The sequence below is a fragment of the Chrysoperla carnea genome, chromosome 5 (assembly GCF_905475395.1).
Source record: "Chrysoperla carnea chromosome 5, inChrCarn1.1, whole genome shotgun sequence".
In the NCBI taxonomy this organism is placed as follows: domain Eukaryota; kingdom Metazoa; phylum Arthropoda; class Insecta; order Neuroptera; family Chrysopidae; genus Chrysoperla; species Chrysoperla carnea.
In genome coordinates, this window is record NC_058341.1 from 55035050 (window position 1) to 55061458 (window position 26409).

Consider the following 26409-nt stretch of genomic DNA (forward strand, 5'->3'; position numbering starts at 1 on the left):
AAAAATATTTTTTTTCAACTCTCTGAATCCTTCCAATATTGAAATTTGATCCACTGACGCAATCAAGGGGTGCCACATCGTACCTCCTTAACTAATAAACCACTTTTGATTTTTTTCTGTTTGAAAGAAAATTTGATGAAAAGTGTTCTTGGCTATGTTTCAAGTCCGAGGTAAAGCTTCTGTACTCGAAAGAAACTAGAAAAGAGGCGATGATCAAATGCCTAAGTAGATTTTCTTGAAACACAGCTAAAACTATTTCTCGATCAAATGAAACTATGATGCCACAGATGAATTGATCAGATGTGAATTTACGTCGGGGATTTCTTTAAATTTTTATCGATGAATAATATTTTAAAATTATTTTGTTCTCAACCAATCATAAATCATAAAACCAGAAAATTTGATTTTCATTATGGCCATGTTCTCGAGTCACGGCCGAAACATCAGTTTGCTTTACCATGCCAACGATTATCACTCCCCTAAAAAGTTAGCAAAAAGAACTGCAAAAGAAGAATAATATTCATCTTCTAAGAAGAAGTTTTATGGATAACATTACTCATGTGTTTTTTTTTTCTGTTTCAGGTAAATATAATTTCTTCTCCCATGGAACATAGTGTGAAATTTGAGTGAAGTTTAGCCAGAGTAACGTATAAAACATAAATTATAATAATTTATTTGCAATATAAGTCGAGATTATCTCCCTTACTATTACCTTGTTTGCAGAGAAGTATAAATAAATTTTGCGTCCGTAGGCAGTTTCAAAAATTAACATCCACCCTCATGACAAAAATCTTTTAATAAAGACCTTTTAAAGTTCTTTAGTTTCAAGTTTTTTATTTTTTAGAATCTGTTAAATCGCGTTGGTTGTTAGGGGCAGTTCTACGGTTCGAGCTTTCATAGTTTAATAAGAACGTAGATGAATACATTCATGAAAAAGCACTTTCAAAATAACCAAAATACATCTTTGCTAACATATTTGCTCTACTCCTTCAGTGTTCAAATTGATCAAATTGCTTAAAAGGAAGAATAACTTGTAAAAATTGCTGTACAATTCTCACCTGTTTTAAAGTTCAATCACAAGTTTAGTATAGTCAAGTATAGTTACCAGATATACTGTCATCCCGAATCGACCAGATAATGAATTAGTTATGCCTTCGGAAGATTCATTTACTGTAAACTTACTGTAATGATAATCTCGAAGAAATTTTAGCTTTATGAGAAAAGGCATCATTTCTTTTGAAAACATGAAATGTCTACTTAAAAAACAGAACGAGAGTCTGAAAATGATATAACCGAAAAATAATTAAACTGTCAGGAACCCACATACAAATTCGACTTCACCTTACTAATTCCATTTAGAGAAAGTGGTGTGTAAAGCCATAAAAACCACGAATAAAATAGTACTTCGGTATAAAAAAAACTGCGATGGAAATTGATACTCCAAAATGATTCTTAGGAGTTTTCCTCTGAGAAAAATTGAGTTGTAGATCTTTGAAATGCATTTATAACACATTCCCACTTTTTCCCGTCAACCTTCGATACAATGCATAGGTCTATATTTTCAATAAAAAATATGACTTAATGGTAATAGTTATTTCATTATAATAACTTGATCAGTAGTGTTAAGTGTACCTTCAGGTGAATAAAGTTTTTACAACAATTTTAACGCCTTGTAAATGTAATTACCTTTTCGATTAAAATTTCCCCACCTTTCACCAAAAAAAATAAATAATAAAAAAAATCTATTTATAAATTACATGAAAATAAAAAATTATTATCAAGGTTGTCATGCCCTAAGCGTTCTTCAATCGATTCTTATCTACATCTATTTACTTAAACTACCTATCACTTCTAAGTCACGCGTTTCTTTAATGGACGTTTTAATGTTTTTTCCACAATTTATTATTTACATAATTCTCTAAAATGTCCGATGCACCAAAATATGAAGCGTATTTTTCCAAAGGATGTACCTTAAGACGGGATTTTTTGAGTGGAGTGAAATCATTCTTTCATTGGCGTACAACTTTATAATTTTTTTTTAAATTCTCTTCAAGAAATATTCATTGGCAAAATTTTCAAGCGGTTTTCCAGATAAGAATGGTTAAAGTTATAATTGAATTTGAAACACTGCAATTATACTCCTTACTCTATCGATTTGAAATTTTATTTTTTCCCATATTCTTCCTGCCCTGGTTATTTTCAAAAATCCTGTTAATTTTCCCAATTTTCCCAGGTGCTGTTTTTTATTCCACTATAGCAAGGCAGGTAGAACATGACATTTAATTGTAACTGGACCATTCTTATCTGGAAAAAGTTACTCGATTTTCTTTATAATAGTTTCCACCAACGAATATTTAAGGAGTCTTAAAAAAATTATTTTATCACATTAAACAAAGAATGGTTACTATAGAATTAATGTTTGAAATTTTTACTATACCACTTTATTTAGTCCTTATTTCTCGTTTCTACCTTACAGAAGACTAAAAAGGTATTTCAAAATTGATAAAATGAAAGATAACTTGCCGATAAGATGTATGGATAATACACCAAATAGTTCGTTTTCCATTTTTAAGGTCCTTAATTTTAATTGGTCAATCGAAGGCCAATATTTTTGGTAATCGGGTAATCGTCATAGTATTTTTTTAATACTTTCGCTTGACTGAATAGTTCTAAAATTCAAAAAAATATCGTGTTTTCTTAGAAACCAAAGTCTTTATTTTAATTATTTTAATTATCTTACAACCCTCATGTTAGGTCTACGTACCGTAGAATTCATTTCTAACTGTTTCAAGCTGAACTGTAATTTCAAAACAAATTTTTCCTACGATATTTTTAATGATCAGATTACAAATAAACAGAAAACTAATCACGTTTTCAACAGGTTTTTTCGTTTCTCATGTAACAAACAAGTAAATAAAAAATGATTTACTTTCAATAATTTGAAAGTATAAAGTAATTTTTCTTCAATAACATAAATCAAATATTAAAAATTTAATATATTATTACGCGTGTCTAATCGAAATTTATAATATTAATGAATTTCCTCTTTAAAAAAACCAGCTATCGGTTTTATATTCATGATGAAATTGTGTTATAATTTCTTTCAAATGTCCATTTAACGTACTTAGTGTACGTCAAAAATAAGCCATTTCTCCTTTTTGAAAATTTTATTTAAAGGTAGTTATTGTTAAAGTTAGAATTTATTAACAATAATAATTTTTATTTTAAACATTCTTAAGGAGTAAATCGTTTAGTTTATGCAGTGCCTGCGTGTTTAATCATAATGGGTATAATTCTAAACTAAATAAAATTACTTAATTAATAATTTCAAAAGTAAGATTAGATTGTGATTGAATATATTACTTTTACTATTATTTTTATAATGGCAATAGATATTGATTAATATGAATATAATAATGTTATTATCATAATGTGATTATTATCTAAATTGAAATTATACTTTACTTCATTTGCATAAAAATCATCTATTTTATATTTTGTTTGACAAATAAAAAAATATGATATTATAATATTAGAAATACAGTTAAACTTGTGAAGAATTTTTTTGACTTAAGTTGAGTTAAGACATAGTTTCTATGTATAGTTCTGGCTCCAGAGACATTCTCTAAAGGACTGGCTTCTTTTAGGCGAGTTTATCAAACTCCTCTCTACGGTTTTTTTTCAAAAGCGCTGCTTTCTCAAATAATAACAATGACGTCATATTTCAGCTATCGCATCGGTCTGAAAGAACGCAGCCGGAAATTTGTCGGATACTATAACCACTTATGATAACATTATAAAATAAACCACGTATGTATTGAAAGGCACAAGCACTCAGCACGGCATATACGAGGTCGTAGCCAAGCACATCAGTTCAGTATTTTTGTCGCGGAAAAAATATTTTATTGTTTAATAATTATTAATGTTATCAAGTGTCCAACAAATTTCTTGCTGCGTTTTTTCAGACCAATGGCTTAAGTTTAGTCATCGTGCTTATTTGAGAATTCAGCGCTTTCGAAAAAAGTCGTAAAAACGAGTTTGATAGACTCGCTAAAAGAATTAAAGCATACGATATGGAAATCGTATGTATTAATAATTTTACAAAGCACCCTTTCTGTCCCACGGTCTAATATTTTTACTTGCTGAATGCGAATTTTGATGTTGCAACGTCGTTTTTGGGTTACAGAAAAATTGAGAGACTATAGACTATATTGGCAGTTTTGCCTTTTTCCTCGGTTCTGTTTGGGAGGGGGTAGTTTCTAAATTAATCACTTCTAGAAAAATATAGAAAATGACATGTTTCATTAAAAACTCGAATCCTCTTTGGCATTGGCAACACTCATGCCTATCGATTTTCGGAGCAACCTAGCTTTATAAAATGAATTCAGTATGAAAGAAATGAATAAATCATGACCTTTTCGAAAAGTGAAAAACGAATTTTGTGACATCTTGGAGTCGTAAAAAAGTCTTTAACTTTCCTTTTTTTGGTCAAAAGTGGTATACTTTTAGATCATGAAAAATAAAATCAAAAAACACAATACTTTGCTTATTATTCCACCGATTTATTAAAATATATATTTTTTAAACAATTAAAATACATTACTGTATTTTTAACAATTTAAAAATGTAATTTTTTTTATTTTCATAAATCGGTGGAATAATAAGCAAAGTATCGCTTCAGATTTAAAAAAAAATGTAATAAAGAGTTTCTAATGATTTTCTGCTAACTGCTATACCCTCTACAAATAATTTATAAAATGCATATAAAAACTATTGTCGATATATTAATGTATACATAGATTTTACTGTAATAGTATTATTAATAATTTAATTGAAGAAAAATATACTATCAAAGAAGAAAATAACATAATTATTAGTATAAATATACATCATAGTAAATAATATTTTATATTTATATTTTATACTACTTTTATAGAATAAAAACGTGTGCCGTCAAAGTTCAACGTCTTTATTTAATAAAATCAATTGTTTTTATCTACTATAATACTACTTACTTACTTTACTATAAGTGGGTAGACAAACAGTTTCATCTATCTACAAATTAATTTTATTTATTAAGGTGACTGGCAGTCATGTTTATTTATTAATATCTATAAATATTATTAACAAATACGAGATGGTTGACCATTCTGTCAGATTTTCTGCCTACAAGGCCACATCAAAACTTTTCTTTAAATATTGGCTAATGTCATAATCGATGGGAGCTCACCCCTTTTGCATTTTTCTAGGTCCAAAAATGAGAATAAAATTCTGCATTTACAAATTAATACAGTAAAAGATGTTACAAAAATCGGCTGATAAAGCAAACTGAAGGAAACCTCTTCCGTTTTGCTAAAACCTCATGGAATGTGTTTCTTAGGTGTCAAATATCATTATTAACGCATGATTTAGTGACTTAAATGTTTCCATTTGTTAATAAACAATAAATTGTTAATTCAATGTAACGATCAATTTTAAAGTTCACTTAAAAAATTAGTAATTAGACAACTTGTATGACGTACATGTTAGTTGTAATTAGTATTTTAAATGTATAACGTATACGTAATTGAAGTTGCCTATTTATTAATTTTGTAAGTCAACTTTAACCTTAACCGTTCCATTGAATTGACAATTTATTGTTTGTTAACAAATAGAAACATTTATGCCACAAACTCATGCGATACTAATGATATTTGACACCTAAGAAACACATTCCATGCGGTTTGAGCAAAATGCGAGTGGTTTCTTTGATTTTCCTTTATTTGTAACATCTTTAACTGTACTAAATATACACCTTAAGATGAGATAATACATCAGAAGACTAAAGCACAGAATATAGTCCGGTTTTCTGAAATATGTCAGGTCCTTATTTCCGTCCTTTTGCCATTTACAATTTTAATAGGTTATTGTTTTCTGGAAAACCTTTACTCCAAAATATCGGATCGTTCTAGCAAAGTTAATTTGTCATTATCCTAAAAATGATTCTCACTTCAGCTTTTTCAAAACATACTAATTTAAAATTTTACCAATATTTTTTCAATGTTTTCTTACTTTTTAGGCGCTAGAGTTTATAATCAGCAATTTATTAAAAGGGCACTAAAAGTAGCCTTCAATTAAATTGTCCTAATTCATCATCGTAATTATTTTGAAACAAGAAATTCTTTGTAAAAAATTAATAAATATTATATGACTAATATACTGATTTATTAATACAGTCTGTGTCTATAATTATTTAAAACAATTAAGCAAGTAGATTTCTTCATTAAATTTAAGTCACATAAATTCAACGCCTCCGTAATAATGTCAATATAAGACGCCATCCAGCCAGCGACCATTTTTTTTTTATTTATAGCAGATGAGAGACGTTTTTTTTTTATATTTGAATTTTTTTTCTGAATAAATAATTAAGAAATTAATGTGACAAGTACTTACATGTACTTTCAAACAGTCATAATATCTTTAAAATTTGAGTGGAGAATTGAAAGCGGTTTTTTCTCCATATTGTCTTTCTTTTTTTTTTTGAATAGCATGTGAGTCTCGAAAAACATTTTAGAAGTAATATTGGACAATTTTAATCTTAATTCTGACTCTGAATTTCGTTTTTATCATCGCATAAGGTGTGAAAACACACTCTCACATAAATATGTTGTTGCGAAGGATAGAATGAAATTCACCCCTATGTGTGAAAGTGGATATTCTTCCTACCTAGCTGCCCAAAAATCATTTAAAGACATCCCATTTAACTCCAGTAGCCAATAAATAAATTTTATCGCTAACACCTAAGGATTCTCATAGCTCCACTTCAAATAACCCAAGGATAAAATATGGGAGGAATGTGATAGATTTTTTTCTATTCCAAACATACGCCGGATTTTTTGAATTATGCTACAAACTTGGAACGTTAAAGTCCAGTTAACTTCAGATTAAATATGATCACTCATAATTTGAACTGAAGTATGTATTTAGTGTGTATATCTATTTATCTTGATTGCATTTAAAAAGTAAATACTATTACAATATTCATATACAATCATCATACTTATAAAGTATATGATTTCTCAAGTGTTTTCCACTTCTCATTCAGACTTCAATGAACTTTCAAGACGTATAAATAATAAATAATTTAATTATTTCTTTAAATAAGGAAATCTCTAAACATATATATATATATATCATATGGTGCTGATGTTTACAAAAATATATTAATGTCAATCATATCTTATTTATTGGTTTATATCTTTAATTCAATTAATTTCTTATTAAAATCTATTGAAGTGTAAAGTTATATCAAATAGTATAAATTTTATCCACGCTATAAAATAATAAAAATTGGTTGCACTCCTGACTCGAAGAACGGAAAAATGGTTAAAAGAAATACTAGCGAGCATTAACAATAGGCTTTTGTCCTAAATTTGAAAAATTAGTATATATGTTACATTAGTATCATGATTTACATCAAGAAAGTATCATTAAAAAATAAAAATTATTTACCTGATGTATTTTGCAATAAAAAATTCAAATTTAGTACTAAAACAGTGTAGAGTGTAATGGCGTCCTGTATGATGCCACTTCATGACATGTTATATGTGTTTGTATTTGTAAACTTACATAGTCATTCATAGGATGTGACGTAGTACCATGGAAGTACATCTGATCTGTGTTTGCTGTCACGTGACTGGTTGTATAGGTTTATGAAAATTATTATCAAAAAATATTAATGATTCTTAAATTTTATTAAAATTAATTTTGTGATTAATCGTTAGAAACTTTTATTCAAACGATTTATTCTTAGTGGGCAAAAGCCTATTAGATGTGTATTTGACTGTAAGGGATAATCCTGAAGTCGAATTGGTCATATTATCCATAAAAATGTAAAACTAGACTTGATACCATGACAAAATTTGAAAATTGATTGAAAAACGAAGAAGGTTTAAATTGTGATAAATTTATAAAAACTTCTCTTAATCGATTAGGACAGAGATATGTGTGATTTTGAAAGGCTATACAAAGAAATCCCTTCTATTTTTCCAAATAATAATTTTATCATCTTAAACCAAAAAGGAATTGAGGAAAATTCAGTGGTGAAGAAACTTAACGGGGCTTTTAAGTAAATTGCATTGTGTTTTAAATCAATTGTGTTGGATACCAACAGGTTTTTTTTCTTTTCGAATATTACGTTTTTTTCTGTTTATATTCAGTGAAGCGGTGAGTACCTTAGCACCGCAATTACTGTATACGAAAAAACTTTATTAAATTGATATTGAAGCATTGAAAGAGCACATCCGACAAAAGGTAGTTAAAAGGAAATTCAAATGCCACAGACAATGCTGCGATATGTCGTGAATTATTGCAAGACTCGTCTGCAATAATGTCTACACCTAGGAAAACGTCAACTTATTGAAACTTATTCGAAAGGAAACTACATTTACTAAATTAACTTAATAATTATTTTCAGCACTATAAAGTGTTAAAAGTAAAAGCTGAATAACTGATTAAATTTTTTACAACATCTTTTCTGAATCGCACATTTCTCTATCCCATTCTATATAATAGAGTGTGCTACAGCAGTTTTATGTTTAAAATATAATAATATCAATCATATTTTATTTAATAGATCTACAAACTCTGATAATTAATATAAATTTTTATTAAAACCTAATAAAGTGTAATATTAATATTAAATAATATAATTTTTATTGTGAGCTATAAAATATTAACGATTGATTATTGATTCACACAACATAGTTCTCGATCGATAATGCTGTAAAGGCGACCTAAAACTAAAATTAAATAATTTTTTTAATTGAAAATGTATTGAAAATAATAAAAATGAAAAACAGCGTTATAGTTAATATAAACGGAGAGCAAATATAACAACTAACAGATATTATTTAATATCGTGTATAAAAATTACAAATGTGTACAAACAAAGATAAAAATCAATCGAACGGTAATCAAAAGGTAAAATTCATGCAATATAATTTCTTTGTTCCGTTTTTAACAGATTTCGAGAGAGTCTAAATACATTTTTGTCTTGACATCTGAAAATCGAAAATTTTCAGTATCGTTTCGTGCAAGCTCAAGAAGAGATTCACTTCTAGTTATTACAATCTTAAATCATAATTTTCAACTTTCTTCGCCTACTGACTTTTGAGATTTGTCTTATATTTTTTGCGTAATTTTTCGTCATTATAGTCAATTTGATAAAACTGAAACACCTTTCAATCCCGTCCATGAATGTATTAAAAAAAACAAATGAAAGTGTTTTCTCTTATATTTATCATTATGGTGGAAGCCAGGAAAAAAACTGTAATTTTTATACAAACAGATATGTTTTAAACATTAACTTGCGCTTCCACAATAAAGATTTTTTAAATATCTAAGGCTGATGAATACAAGAGGCCAAGCATAAATGCCAGTGTCTTACGTGCACCACTCAAAAAATAAATACAGAGAGTAAATCGGTAAAAAACGTGACGTCATCACATTGGAATATTACAAAACTTAAAACCCTGCTCCATTTCTTCTCCTTCCCATTCACAGGCAGTGCTCATGTACGCTATTCCCTATTCACAAATGGATACTCGGGTAGTAAAATTTAATAATAATCAATTTACCATTCACAGGGAGCGCTTGTGCTCTAAATGAAGAAAATATTAAGTTTGAAAAAGAATTACATACAAAATTAAGTTATATACAACATTTATTATAATTTAATGCCATTCTACATAATCAATTAATCAATTATAAATATTTATAATTTATATAAATTTTGTTTCAATATAAAGCAAGTAAAGTTTCCAGTATTTTTGTTTTTAAATCTATGGTACAGAAACGTGCACTCATCAAGCAACATTCGTTACAGTTTTCATTCGAAAATCATACAGTTTAAAGATCATTTCTGTATCACAGAATTGAAAAAATCTCCCACCGATGCTAGAATATATATTAGTTTAGCTGTATCTATAGTATAATAACAGTACAATACCCATAATTTTCTATTTAATATATAACATTATATTCGAATCAATAACATGCATTATATAAAATATATAATACAATTCATTATATATTTATTATATATGTATATATCTATATCTATGTGTTTTATTATGATTGTATAATACAAACAGCCACAACGATAATTTGATTGCGTTTTATGGTGGCCTGGGATGTTAAAGTTTATGTTTTTAATGGCAGAATTTTATTACGCGTATTTATGATCAGGTTAAGGTAAAGACACAATATTTTAAATTAAGTACTAACACTAGCAAATGTTTTTTAGGGGTTTACAACTTTAAATTAAAATAAAACCTCGAAAAATATTTGAATGTCAATGAAACTGGCTTCATTGGCAAGAACACTGTTCAATTTCCTAGATCAATTTTTTTTGTATTACAGAAATACGTATTTCGACTACCACACCACAGTCCGGCACCAAATTAGCAACGAGTAACATACATAATAAGAGTAATTACAATTAGCTAATTCATACTGAAGATGACTACTTGGTAGTCGAAATACGTATTTATAAAATACATATTGAATATTGACCTAAGAAATTGGGGGAAAAATCGAAATTTATGTCATTAATGTTTGGCCGAAAAGGATGGCGCGCAGATGGCGTTAGACGCGTAGATACCGCAGCCATTAATCATCGTAGATGTATTTCCAATTTTCATACATTATTCATGGCATTTACGGTCGTATTTCACCTAAAACTGACCGAATGTTGTATTCAAAATGTTCAATCGTCTCTAGTTTATCAGCATAGACAAGTAACTTTACATATCCCAAATATAACAATTTCAAAAAATTCACCTCAAATTCGATTCAAATTCAAAATAGTTTACCTCTATAAGAAATACATTTAATACCTTAAATCATTGATAAGAATGATAATCACTAAGAGAATTATGTCGTCTCTAGTATAATGTACTTTTAATCTTTAAATTTGAGTTGAAATATTAGTCAATATCCTAATACTTACTCATGAATCCGAAATTTTTGATACGGTACCTTACAATAAACTCATAAACTCATTACCAATAAATTTATAGATTTTTTTTTTTCATTATTTATTATTACAATTTGAATATTATACTTCTAATAATAGTAATAGTAATAATAACAAGTGAAAACAAACAATTGTCTGAGTTAATTGTTGAAATACCATGCATAGTCAGTGTTGATTTCTTTATCACATTACACATACAAACATGTGACACATACATAACTGATAATCAAGTATACTACATATTCTAAAATTTCCGCCTTGGCGCCCTAACGGGTAAACAGTGATGTTTACGAAAAAATGTTTCAAACAAAAGTTGTTTAATTTTTGATAAGGAACATTTTTTATACTTAAACTTTTGTTCTATCTCTAACGGTTTACTAGATGGGTCCTACAAACCCAAGATTCAATTGACCTATGATGCTCATTTACGAACTTGACCTCACTTTTTACGTCCGCTGTAAAAATTTCAGCTCGATATCTTTTTTCTTTTTTGAGTTATCGTGTCCACAGACGGACGGACGGACAACCGGAAATGGACTAATTAGGTGATTTTATGAACACCTATGACAAAATTTTTTTCCTTGCATCATTATTTTTAAGCGTTACAAACTTGGGACTAAACTTAATATACTATGTATATTTCATATATGCATGGTATTAAAATAGTAAATGAATATTTAATTATATATGTACTAAACAAACAGAATATTAAAAAGAAAAAAAAAAAGGTTTTTTTATTTCATACTTTTATATAAAATAACGTATTCAGAGTACATAAAACCAACATCCATAGACTAGACATTATATTATTTATGTATTATACAACAATAAATAATAATACAATAATGGAATATAATATAACATATATTGTTGTATTCAATTGAAAAATATGTACATGCTGTTTTCAAACTATTCAATTTGTTCTAGTTCATAAATCATATAAAAATACAATCAAAATACATAGTTTTACTGAAAAATATGATTAAAAAAAATTGCTAAATGCACGCTATTATACTGTTTTACTTTTTTATTAAAATTTAATTTAATTATATTTTTTATTTTTTAGAATTGAAACAAAATCACTAAATTGTAGGGCTCCGTATACTAAAACTATAACGTAATACAACAAAAGTTTTACGTGAAAGATAAAAATATTCCTGTTACATATCTATTCTATTACTGGAGTAAAACTAAGCAAAAAAAGGCTGTTATATGGATTAAAAGTTCGGGCACCGAAACTTTGGGGTTTTTCTTTTCACATCAAAATAATTATTTTTTTTAATTTTTTACTTTCCCGCATACCCGTAAAATGAAACTCTTTGATCCATATTTTTGCGAAAAACGGAAAATTTAACACTTTCTGAAAATAATTGTTTGGGGGGTGTTTTTTGCTTTGGCTTCAGAAAACTATTTTTAAAAGAGGTCTATATGGTTTAAAGCAAAATTTGTAAGTTTTAACCACCGCACTATTAGGGGGAAGGTGTGTATGGAATAAATGTATTTTAAAATATTTTAAAAAGAGGTCAAAATAGTTTAAAATGCTAAAGTAACCCTTTTTTTAGGCTGGGAGTTAAAAATAGGTAAAAGTAATTTAGATATCAAACCATCCTTGTTTAGTAATTTCATTGCTTAGAGGTCTGATAAATGATTAATTATGGAAGAACTGATGTCAGTATAAGATTTAATTTCCTATAATTCTAAGCATTATTTTCGTACTAGCTTGATACCCGCCCGCGTCGCTGGGCTTAAAAATAAATACTGATAAAGACCACCGTGTTATAGCCTTCACCTCTCTGAATCTCTTTTAATTTAATGTGAAATATATCAGCGCACGCCGTGTAAAGATAAGGATTTTTTCGAGTCATTTTTTTACACCTTCGGTTACATTATTGTATTTTTAGTAACGATTCTAATTTTTTTTGTAAATATAATATAGCCTATAACCTTCCTCGATAAATGTACTATCCAACATTGAAAGAATTTTTCAAATCGGACCAGCGGTTGCTGAGATTAGCGCGTTCAAACAAACAAACAAACAAACTCTTCAGCTTTATAATTAGTATATAGTAGAGTAAAATTACGCCTTGTGTATGGATTAAAAGTTCGGGCAGCGAAACTTTGGGGGTTTTTATTTTCACATCAAAATAAATAATTTTTGAAATTTTTTACTTTCCCGGAGTGGTGCAACATGTTTAACCAGCAAAATGGCGTCGAAAATGGAATTTTTTCAGAAATTTTATCATTTTTATTTTATTTTCGCAAGAGAAGACACCGGTGCATTTCCAAATTTGGTAGGTTTGTAGTCAATGTTAATTAAGATTATTAGACAAGATATTTGTCAGTATTTAGTTTACGCCTGTATGTAGCATATTACATCAAAACTAATCGAATAGACCATGATGTAAATATCGTATGCATAATTGGATAAGAACAATAATAATAAGTGGACAACAACAATAAGTAATAATAATAAATAAGTGAATAAACAAATTAAAAAAATTCATTGAAAAAATTGCATTCTTGTCTAGAACTCGAATAGCCTAATTGGTAGGGCGCTTGACAAGAATCCAAACAGTCAGGGTTCGAGTCGTGGTTCGAGTGTATTTTTTTCAATTCTCTTTAATTTAAATATATTAGTTGTTTTTTTTTTTTTGGGTCAAAAGTACTTTTATGCACTGAGTTTTATCAAATTCCGATACAAAATGATATGTGATTTTTTTCAAAAGATAAGAAATACCAAAAAGAAGTTCATTCGATGATTGAAGACAGTTTCTGAGATATCGTTCAAAATCCCATACGAAGAAAGATTTAAGGGGTCTTTTTTTTATAACTTCCTAGAACATTTTGGTCTTACTTCCAATTGAACAAAATTTAGTGGTAAGAACATTCAATAATATAGAACCCTCAGTGAAAGAGCTGGGAAATATTATTTAACTTAAAACCCAATTTAAATAGCAAAAAATAAATTAAAAACTTATGTCTACTTAATGATAATTATTAACAAAAAAAATACATCCATCTATTATTACCACACAAAATATGTAAATGATACGTTTTAAAGCGTTAATTATATATAATACTTTTTCAAACAAAAGTTGTTTTTATTACAAATTTGATGAATACAATTAACAATCAGTGTATGTTATGACAATTGTTGATGTTTTTTTTTCTCACTTAAATTAAATTTATTATTGCAGGCTATATTTGCAAATTATTGTTGTTTGTCAGTGTTGATTTTATTTTAATGATAAACACTGTAGGCTATACTTTATTTATTATATTTAATAATATTATGACATGAATGACGTCAATTGTGTATAAATGTATGTCTATGTATGACATCTAGTGATTAAAATTATAACAAAAATACTTATAATAATATTAATCGTGATAGTCATCGGTTTATGTTTATGTTTTTATTTTTATGTTTATAGAAATAATTAAATTTAAATTGATATAAATATCAATTTTTATTGATATAATACTTTAATCAGAATTGAAATTAATATTTATAATATAATAATTCACAGTTATTCATGACAGCAATAATTATATTCTTAAGCTTTTTAATTAAGCCATAAAGTAAAAAGTACGGGTCGTGCTAAGTGAATAAAACTTCCTACAAATTCTACTATATTTGAAAAAGTACTTCAAAATGTTGATTTTGCTCATAAAAAACAACCAAAGTTTTATTTCGGAAAAATACATACGCTTTCTTGCCAAAAACTTAAATTAAATTTTAAACATTATTTAAACTGTCAAAAACGCGGGAATCCAATTTGGTGACGTAATATCGGTATCATCATACGAAATAACACAGATTAGTTTGGCAGATATATTCTTAGACAACTAATTATAATAAATATAAATATTTTTTATCTAACCCAGCTGTCTTCACTGAACTAACTGATGGTCTATGGTTCATACCGGTATGACATCACATTAGGGCTTGCCCGCGGTTTAGGTCACGTGATATGCAGTTTAAAATTACGATTTTTAATTTTAATATTTTAAAAGAAAAATGTGCTTTTATGACTCGAAATCAGAATATTTAAGTATATTTTTACATATTTTAACATTTTTCAAATTTCATAATTTATTTTTCACTGCCGAAAGTACCTTATTGCGAATGAGATATTACTTTGCAACAACTGCAGTTAATAAAAATTGGAATTTCTTCGTCGTTTCTTCTGCGCCTTCTATGTTGTTCAAAAACTACGTAAAATATTTCAGAACGGCTTTACGTAGCCGACTATTAAGACAACAGATGAAATTTTATTTATTTTTCTTCATTCTATTAGCAACAGGCAATGGAGTATTTATATCAAATTTCGTCAAAACTTAGAAAACTTAACTCTTTTGTTTTGCATTGAAAATTGTTTTTTGGTGTAGTTAGATAACTAGTCCATCACAAACAGGCCACTTGAGTTATTTCAACTTCGCCTCCTGTGTCTGTGGTGTAGGTAGCATATTATTATTTTTGACGCTCTCGATTTACCGTGTCATTCAATTTATGTTTACTGTGTTGGTTAGTGCAATTATGTAAAGGTTTATACTGGAAATTGAAGACGAAGTCTTGTGTTTTATTTACTTGTATTGTTTCTATAAATTTAATTAAATATTTGTGATCATACTCAAAGCTTTTTGTTAATATGGGCAAAAGTTTTAGTAAAAAGATAAAGTTTAACTATCGTATAATATGTTTATGAAAAAAAAAAACTTTCGGGAACTTGAGCCTCTTCTTTTAAGGCTAAGATAAGGATAGATTAAGGCTAAAGTAATAAAAAGAAGCAAGCAGCTTCCCAGTGAAACTTTGCTACTTATAATTCCAGAATCACGTTACGTGGAAATAAAAGCAAGCAAAAATAAAATTCAAAGTGGCTTAAAAGCAGAAGAAATTTACAAAATTGAAGTAGAAAATGAATTAATTGGGTTTGAAGACTATGAAGAATATGACTAAAAAATTTTTTCTAATTTTTGCCAAGTAAATGGTACTTTTGCATCTAAATAGTGTCTTTAATCAATTTTGAGCATAAAAATCCCTTCATTATATTTTTGTCGATATCACTATGTTGGTATCGGTATGAACGCCATACTGTATACTACAATGAGGGAATAGTAACATTAGCAATAGTTAGAGCGGACGAGTCAATGCAGTATGGGCGTCAGGCCCATACTGCTTGGCGATATTCACAATACTTCTATTGGATAGCCCTATTAAATACTTTAATATTACTTATACTAACGTAGGTACTATAGTATCGGTCTCATACTATACCATTCCCGCATTGTAGTAAGTAAGCGCCATGCATTATAGAAGTAGATTTTACTAGACAGTTTCTTGTGGTCTTGTAATCAAAGTTTTTCTAATTTTCATGAAAATTCTTTCGAAAAATCGATTCTTTCCCATTTCTAGCCGTCCTAGCATGTAAGTTTTGTTTAGATGATTTTAAACACCTCCCTCTCCTCTTTCTTATATATTTTATAGGTACATTCCAGTTTACTCATAAAAAACAAACATTCATAGTTTGAAAATTTACCAGAAGTGTTAGAAATAAATACCTCTCATCAAAGGAAACAATACTATATTTTTCGAAATTTTTTAATGTCTCAATAGACTCCTCAATAGTCCCTTGAATTCTCCATGTCACCAAGCCAGCATTAGAGTGCCCATATGCTTCTACTGCCGCCGTACCGATTGAAGATCCATATATCTGAATTTTATAAAAAGACCACCAGGTATAAATCCAATCTATGACTCCAGGGAAAGAAGCTAACATCAAAGTCTCTATTTAAATCAAAAAAAGATAATTCATTCATATATCAAAACAAAAAGATGTGGGTGTAGTCCATTATACAGGCATATATACAAGACCATTAGAATACAATTGACATATAAATTATACATAAAACATAACCTAACTTTATACTATACACATTTACACGTAGATATATATAAAGGTAATATGCTGACGTCACAATTGACTGCATATATTATAATATAGTACTGTATAATATGTAAGTCAGTCATATAGGTACTGTTGTCTAGAGTTACTCTTCATGCTTTCATCTTTGTTTAAATATAATATCACCCTCCATTTAAAGAACAAGAGAAGATATTCAGGTATTTATAATACAGTAGAACTTCTATAAATCGAATCACTTGTGCTTCGAAATCTGATTCTCTGCTTTATTCGTTTTCATGTTAATAGTTTTCTTTAGGTCGTATTCATCTAATTTATTGATTAATTGTACGTAGAGTAAGAGATAACGTTTTGAACTTGATGACGTCATCGAATGTAAAAATCTTTTTTATTCTCTTTATTATGCCAACCATTTACCAAATATGTAATTCTACTGAATTTTTTCCGTTGATGGCTCTTAAATATATGGCTTAACTAATTCGTGATCAGCAAGACGGACACCAAAAGCAAGACTATTGGGAAAATTATTTTTAAATAGAACTATACAATAACAGACTTAAACTGAGTTTGAGAAGGCGTTGCACAAGTGAATAGATGTATCTCTAAATCAAAATAAACGCAAATCCTGAGCCATTCTAAGTGTTATTACCATAACATTACATGTCATTCACATATAATGCTATAGTTATCTCATTTAGAATGGTATAACACGTAAATTTTTTGTGAAACAGAGTGTACATTATGAAACCATAGGAATTTACAATAATACTGTTCAAATGAATGAACTGTTGAATATAAAATACTCTTTTATTGGTCTAGTATATTATAATATAAAAGACTCCACAACGAGGCTAAATGGCCTAGCGGTTTAAGGCGTTAGTCCTTGAACGTTGGACTATTTAGACTTAGGTTGCGGGTTCGAATCCAGGTAGCGGTAGTGTGAACAAATTATAATTAATGGGAGTGCAGAATTGATCACATTGTCGTCGCTTGTATAAGAACGAAGTAACCGATTCCACCCACATCGAAAATGTAATTGAAATATTAATGTAATTTAATTAATAAATATAATGATGTGGGTGGCCTCTGTGATAAGGCGTATGTAATAAAAACAGAGGTTAAACCCCCATTATTATTATTATAAAACAATCTTTTAATTGATCTAGCCATTGCTGTTTTTATTTAAAATTTAAGCTTGCTTATGAGTGCCATATTGACTTCCCAACGTCATTCATTACTGGTTATTTCCATAATTTGATTGTGTTTGTTTAACATGCTTAGTCTTACAAGTTTGACGTTATTGTCTTATACATTAGTCTTGACCTGGCAAGTCTTGTCTGGTCTTGCTAATGAATTAGAGCAAGATTAATTGTGTAAGGCACAAGTCATAATAAATTATGGTAGGACCAATACCAGTGTGTAAGAGTAAGACTAAAGTAGAAGTCTAAGTGTATAAGATAAAGATAGGCAAATTAGTCTTGTTTTGGCGTTGATGCTAATCACTACCATCAAGATATACTCGTCGCTTATCAATTCGTTGTCAATTCACCATAAGTGATAATAAGCAGAGGTTAAATCAACGGTAAAATAAAGCCCGGGCTACTACCATAACCTTATCCCGGTGAACAAGCTTCAAATCGTTCTTCGACTTAGAGACTTAAGACAAAAGAGAAGTTGAACTGTAATAATAATAAATAACAATTATCAATATATATCATCTACATATTTAAAATGTAATGTAATGTTAAATGTTTCTCTAAATGTAAATTAATAATATTGTTTTATTTTATATAAAACATTTACAAGATACCTACTTACATAAATTACTGTTTTAAAATTATTGATTTGATTCAAACAACAAACATTTAATATTAATACATGTTATATATTTTTACATAACTTAAAATATATCATATCTTCTGTCAATTGTACAGGAAAACTAAAAGATAAAACAATTGAATAACTAGTTTTTTACATTAATAGTACATGTAATGACATCTATTAGCATTAATTGTTACCTTTTTATATTAAACATGGTTGTATTCTAGAATATATCCCGAGAATATATTATTGAATTTTCTTTCAAGTTCAGAAGTACTTACAATTTCTTTTGTATGGCTCACCGTACAATGTAGTGGAATTTACAAAGTAGCATGACTCATGCTGAAAAACTTTGTTTATAAAGAGAGATTTTTTGTGCTCCTATTTGGTCGAAACAAGGATGTTATCTCAAAGTAAATGCTGTGGATATTCGGTAAACAACATTTTATCTAACGATTTATTCAATTATACGCAATGACGTAAAACTTACGAGTAGATATACATATAAAAGATTAAAATGGTTTAACCTTTGCTACAATTAAATCAAATTGTAGAAAAATATATATTTTACCGAAATTCGTAGTTTATACGGTGATACTGAAAGAAATTGTTAAAACCTTCGTCTCCCTAACTTTTACACATATTATATTTTAAATATAGGTATATACTTCTAAGTGGGTGTTAATCTTGTAAACCTCTTGAAGATCACAAACTTTCTACCACAATCTTAAGTTCAAGCTATTATTAGCTATATACAGTGGACCTCTCGGTAATCTGGCCCCTGGCTAATCTGCCGTCCCCTGTAATCCGACTATTGTTATACCATGCATATACGTAATATGCAAGGTATACTAAGTTTAGTTAAAAGTTTGTAACGCTTAAAAATATTGATGCTACGAACAAAATTTTGGTATGGGTGTTCATAAAATTACCTAATTAGTCCATTTTCGGTTGTCAATCCGTCCGTCCGTCTGTCAACTCGATAACTCAAAAACGAAAAAAGATATCAAGCTATAACTTTTACAGCGTACTCAGGACGTAAAAACTGAGGTCGATTTCGTAAATGAGCAACATCGGTCAATTGGGTCTGGAGTCAGTATGACCCATCTTGCAAGCCGTTAGAGATAGAACAAAAGTTTAAATGTAAAAAATATTCCTTATAAAAACATAATCAACTTTTTTTGAAACATTTTTCGTAAACGTCACAGTTTACCCGTGAGAGCGCAAATAATATGTATTATATGGGAATATCAGATATGTTGTTTTCACTTGTATTAAAGTATGATTTGTACTTCAGAGTATAACCTATAGAATTTTATTATTGTCTTTGTGATTTGTGTGATTACAACATGGTCGTTTGAAAAATTCCGGACTATAGGGGATCTTAGAGTAAACTCTTTAATCCGATAAAATCGATAGCTGTCCTACAAAAAATTTGCCGGACTACTGGAGGTCCACTATATAGGAAAATGAATTGCATACTCGTGAATAGTCTCGACTATGAATATTTCTCTATATTCTATGAAATATTGTTGTATTTACTCACCATTAAAAAGATAAGATTTTTCTGGTAGATGTTTAAATTAAATCAAATAAGCAGGAAATATCATGACACATCATGGTTGTTGGTCGTCATTTGCAATAAAATTATTTGTATTATCTATTTTTTTTCTTTGTAATTTTTTATTTTAAATTTGATTTATTCGAAAAATTCCTTCTTAACGTTAAATTCAAGTCATTTAATTTATTTTTCTTTCTTGATAACTGGATATTTAAAACCTAAATACGTAGACTACCAGTAGTATTTTTATTTTATAGAATTATTTATAAAATATAAACCCAATTATGGTGTGTTGCCCTCCCACATAAGAATATGAAGAATGTTTACAAAATATTTATATTAGAAATAGAGTTGATTCAAAATTGGTTGTGTAAAAGTAAAGTATGAAATTTATTATCTTTATGTTAAGACTAAAAAAATACTATAAAATATATTGCCAAATAGAGTTATGTCCTTCCATGACCTCCACCAATTCATATTTCTATTTCAAAAAATGTTTTCGAATTTTATTAAGACACTAGGTACATTAAAGTCGTGCTATATTTTTATGCTTGGTAAACCGGAAGTACACGGAACACGGACCCGCGGCTCTAAAAGGGTCTCTTGAAGGGCACAAATGCGATTTATTTTTTTTATGAAAATTTTAAACTTGTTCCATAGATCAAGTCAAAGAACGATAGTTTTAATTTTCATGATCTCCTGCTTTTCTGTTTCAATCGACTGACGCGACGATGAATTATTTAAGAAGACTTTCCGCCTTTATATTTAGAAAACTTTTCAGATTAATTGCCTCACCAGAGCTTAAACATTTATCGTTCAGAACTTGTTTCAGACATGATTTAATACATATGAAAACGGTTCAGGAAATGTTTGAATAACTGTTGATCTAAAATTTTCTTCGTGCTGCGAAGCAATATAGATAACTGCTTATTATTTACTTCTAACTATTCATGTTATCGTAGCAAACGCAGAAAGATCTTTTTACTAATTGAAACTGATCAAAGATTATCCGAGAAGTACTACCGAGAAGTAATTTTTATTGAAAACTATGAGCAGGAGATCTAGACGTTTCCAATCTTAGCAATACATTTGCGGATATGAATTCTTTCCTAAGAACGATTTCTAATAATGGCTAATCTATAACGCCTTTTCAATATGTAAAAACCCGAAAAATATACATTGTATAAATAAATCAGTTTCAGCGTAAAATATTATTTATTTGTTTGTAAGACATCTAAATCAATAGTAGCTACGCCAATGCATAAAATTATGAAATACGAAAACGAAATACCTTGAAATCTGATAAATATCAATCACGCCCAAATGGCTGAACGGATCTGGATGAAATTATGATACAGAGATAAAATGTAGCCTTGAATCACATTGGTTACTTTTTATCCCAGTAAAATTTATGGTTCCCGTGCGATAGATTTGTTGTAATTTTTCATAGAGCAAACGATTGACATGACTTTTTGCATAGTTAGTGGAAGTTTAGGGGTAAGAAAATGACATAGGCTAATTTTTATCCCGGAAAAATACACAGTACCCAGGGGATAGCATACAGGAACCGTGTTTTTTAAAGGGTTTTGTAAAAGTTCGTGAAATAGATTTTTAGCGCATTTTTCACAAAAAGGCTTGATTAATTTACACGATGTAACGATAGAAACTCTCAAAATCTTTTTTAATCGCGGGTAACACCACTTTCTTTTATTAGCGGGTAACAGCGCGGGATTTATTTCATGGAACTTACAAACAAAGAGAATAACTAATAATTCATATATACATATGGTCCAACAAAACATAAACCAACTCTAAGAATAAACAAAACTTCCTTATAATACAAAAGTGCTGAATCGATTTTGTACTAACTCGTTTTTTATAGTATATTAAAATAATATTAAAAAATAATAAATTCTATGAATTTATAAAATGAGTAATCAATAATACGGATGAAATTTCTCATTCATCACACGTAACTATCTTGAAAGGTCCATTCAGGGTCAAAAAAATATTGTTAAATCAATTCAAACGAAAGCATTATCATGAATCATAATTACAAATACTTTAATTTAAATAAAAAACCACATCCATATTATCATTTTTTATTACGAATCAGATACTAATTTCTATATAAATACAACCTAAGTACATCGAAAAAATTACATTTAAGTTCTAACCGTTCTATAACACGCAACTCAATTATCGTGATAAATTGTTATTACCGTAAATCGATTAAAAAATATACACAAAAATGTCTGAATGTGAAGATATGTTACGTACCAGTGAAAATAATATCGAAACAAATCCTGATCGGGAGGAATTAGATGAAAATCCAGAATATTGTGAAAATATTGAAGTATTCTGTGGAACAGATAAATTAAATACTGCCGCAGCAGAAAATTTAACTGATACGAATGAATTACCTGAAGATGTGGAAACATTTGAAATTGAAGTTAATGAAGAGAGTAAAACGGAATTTTGTGGTACTGATCGATTAAATGCATCGGTTGAAAGTAATAACAGTTTAGAAGAGAATAATGATGTTGAAATTATGTTATAAATTTTTATGTTAATTAACCTAGTTATATTGTTTTTTAATTCGTGTAAATAATAATTATTTATAAATAAATTCATTTAATAATATGTTATAAAGTTTGGTTATGCAACAATATAAACATCAAAAAGTGTTCTTTAATAAGGTTTGTGTCTTTAGTAAAGTAATAAATAGTAAAAACTACCATCTATAATTGAGCTTTATAACTAACTATAAAAGCTACAATAGTGGGGGGGGGGTGTACTTAAATTTATTTTAATTGATTAAAAAAATAATCGTGTGGGGTATCAAATAAAAGCTTATGAAAGAACGAATTTTAAAATATGTATTACATTTTTTTCAAAAATATTGTTTAAAATTAGAAATAGTTTTTTGTAGAATTTTTGTTAAAAGTTAATCTTATATATCTTGGTATCATTATTTATTTGTAACAATGCGATGCAAATTAGTTATAAATTTTATATTTTACAAGAAAGTTAAGTTCCTGAGTGGAAAATTATCTAAATAAAAGGCGAAAAGTAATTGAGATAGTAAAATTTGCGATATCAGTAAGCAATTTTAAAAATATAGAAAATTGAAAATTTTGTTTAGTTATGTAGCTTTGGATATTTTGAAAACCAAGACAGATATCGAAAAATTTTATTCTTATTTTTCGTCTACATTCATGATGTTATAACAAAATTCATCATCAAAGATGAAAATAAGGTACAAATAATTTCAACCAAAAGAAAAGAAAGCTTCTTATTAAATTAGAACTTGGCAAAAACTCTTCCATTGGCTTAAATCTTGTCCAAGCCATAATTTTTAAGATATCTGACTAACAGCTAATAATTTTTGAGGCGATCTATGGGCTCAAAATTTTTTAACGCGCCTTTACTTCCAATAAATGTGCCTACAAATAATTAATTTAATCTCTTTTTTTTTATTTTTACAGAGTTCGTAATCCACCAAGTGATATTTTTGGTGGTACCTCATCACCAATGCCAAGCTCACCAAGTAGCCAAACATCATATGGCAACAACATCACACCATTACGTGACCAACGTATGAACCATCACCGTTTAAGTGATTCATTCACACGATTATTTGGCGCACCAGATACACCATCTGCTCCAGCACAACCGGCTAAAGTTGAACGTCGTTCATCATTAGGACGTAATCCGGTCACTGGTGATGGTGTACAATCATGGGATAGTCCAAAAACAAGCCGAGCAACAACACCACGCATTTGTAAGTATCTATCTTATATTTTTTTCTTAGTAGTGATGGAAGAGATGACAAGTTAGAATCGAGACAAGAAACATATTTAGGCATGTCGTGTGTGTTGACTAATCTTCTCAGTCGATATCGATTTCTTACATCCGCCGATGGAGTAAACGAACGACCGGGGCTCGGTCTAAATTTTTTTTAATCACTTCAGGTGAAGAATTCACACCGGGCGTGCAGAAAACTGAAGTTGGTTTTTAAATATATTTACTAGTATGCAAGATATGAACGTTTAAAATTCCTATAATCAAACAAAGAGGAAAATATCCACTAGTGACGTCATACGTGGGTATCGCCATAGAATGGACATATTTTTCAATTTTAATTTCACTTTTAAATTTTAACATGGTATCAAGTCTAGTTTTACATTTTTATGGGTAATATGGCCAATTTCTCATCAGGATTATCCTTCATTAAGTCAAGAAATCAATATGGCAGTCATACCCAGGCTTAAATATTAAAAACAAAACAGTAGTAGTCCATAAACAGTGGGTTATATTTAACCAGACAGGTCATTCATACATTATTGTGGTAAATTACTGTGTTCTATTAATATGCATATTAATTTCACATAATCTTTGCCAATATAATTAATTTTTGTTTTACTTTTGTTTACAGTACGCAATCCGGTCACTGGTGAAGGTGTAAATGGTCCAGTCAATCATCACTCACCATCTCCAAAACCAAATGGACACATTTCGGCCATTATAAATGGAACTGCCTAAACAAACTAGCCAAAATCACACAAAAATAATCACCTACTTACTGTGTCTGATAGATTTCAAAACCAACATCAACAACAACAAAAAACTCGAATATCTAACAGACACAAACGATTATAATTTCGAAACTCCCCGATTTAATAAACTAACTTAAAAAAAAAAACTAAACTCGTTATCGTCAGTATTATACGCCCAAATTGACAAGTTAGATTTTAAAAAAGATTAACTTTGCCTAATATTTAAAAGTTTGTCCTAAAAATATAGTACGTAAAAAAAATTTTGAAAATGTGTTTAGTATTAAAATTAATGAAAAACCCTTAAATCCCATTCTAACTCATCCAAAAAAAAAAAAAAATCATAAATAAGAAAATTTGCTTCTTCCATATCAAAACATTTCATTAATCACCAGAGTTTTTCTCAATACTACCCTTAAGAAAAATGTTACACCAAAAATTAGATTTCGATTAATAAAATTTATTTCCATTAAAACAAAAGTAATCACCTTAATTTTGTTAATTAATTTCTTTTTCTGATATTGTTTTGAAAATGACTTCATAAGTCGGAATGACTCATTATCTGAGCCATGAGTTCATGCATAAATTAAATAAGCTTAGTAGTCCGAGACGACAATTAGGATCTTTATTTTATAAATTTAAAAAAAAAATTAATTGACATAAAGACTCATTCATACTCTATTTTTGGTGTTCGATGAATCGTATTTCGATAATAACACCGAGGAGTATAGTCAATTTTGTGTTGTTTTTGAATGAGGTCTAAAATTAATTGAAACTAAAATAAAGGCTCGTTCACATTCAATGCAATGACATTTAAGAGTCATGCAGTGTCAATTGATTCACAAGTTCAGGTCCTAATTTTACAAAATTTATCGAAATTGGCACTCATTGAGCTTCATAAATAAATAATATAATGGGCTTATAGCTATAATAGCTACAGGGCCGGATTAATCCTCAACGGGGCCCTAGGCAACCATCAATTTGGGGGCCCTTTTTTCACGTCCGTTTCCTTCTTTTTTCGGTTAAAAAATACAAACTTAATCTGACTCAATGCAAAGTATACCCAACATCTCGAATCGCTCTTGTCGCGTTGTAGCTCTTTCAGCAGCTTTGATTTTTTTTTAATTGCGAGAAGGATCGTTCGGCAGAACAATTTGTGATCATTAATGTTAAAAAAATCCGTTGAGCTATTTCTGTGTTAGGAAATACATCGGCTAATTGATCTTCCATTAGAATCTTATACAAATGACTATAAGTTTTGTCAAAGTAGTCGGAAATGTCCTTTTTAGGAACTTTGTCTAGTTCGTCGGTCGTTGCCTTTTGAATGCGGCCAATTGAGTTTTATTTATTTGAGTAAAATTTATTTTCAGTTCTGATTATATTTCCTTTCACTCTCTAGAATTTTATGTTTGTAAGAAAATTTTAGAAGTCTTTTTCATTTTTTGGGGGCCCCCTAAAATCGGGGGCCCCAGGCAACTGCCTTTTCTGCCTACTTGTTAATCCGGCCCTGAATAGCTATGATGAATTGAT

General features: G+C 28.9%; 1 protein-coding gene across 1 annotated transcript in view; it reads left to right on the forward strand.

Annotated features, from left to right (window-relative positions):
• LOC123299711 (microtubule-associated protein Jupiter-like) overlaps positions 1 to 25792 on the forward strand; it is a 101387-nt gene extending 75595 nt beyond the window's left edge. Inside the window, exons 2-3 of the mRNA XM_044882021.1 lie at positions 23812 to 24107; positions 24762 to 25792. Of these exons, the coding sequence (XP_044737956.1) occupies positions 23812 to 24107; positions 24762 to 24868 (403 nt within the window). The 3' untranslated portion in view covers positions 24869 to 25792. The remainder of the gene's footprint in view (positions 1 to 23811; positions 24108 to 24761) is intronic.
• Positions 25793 to 26409: the final 617 nt, after the last annotated feature.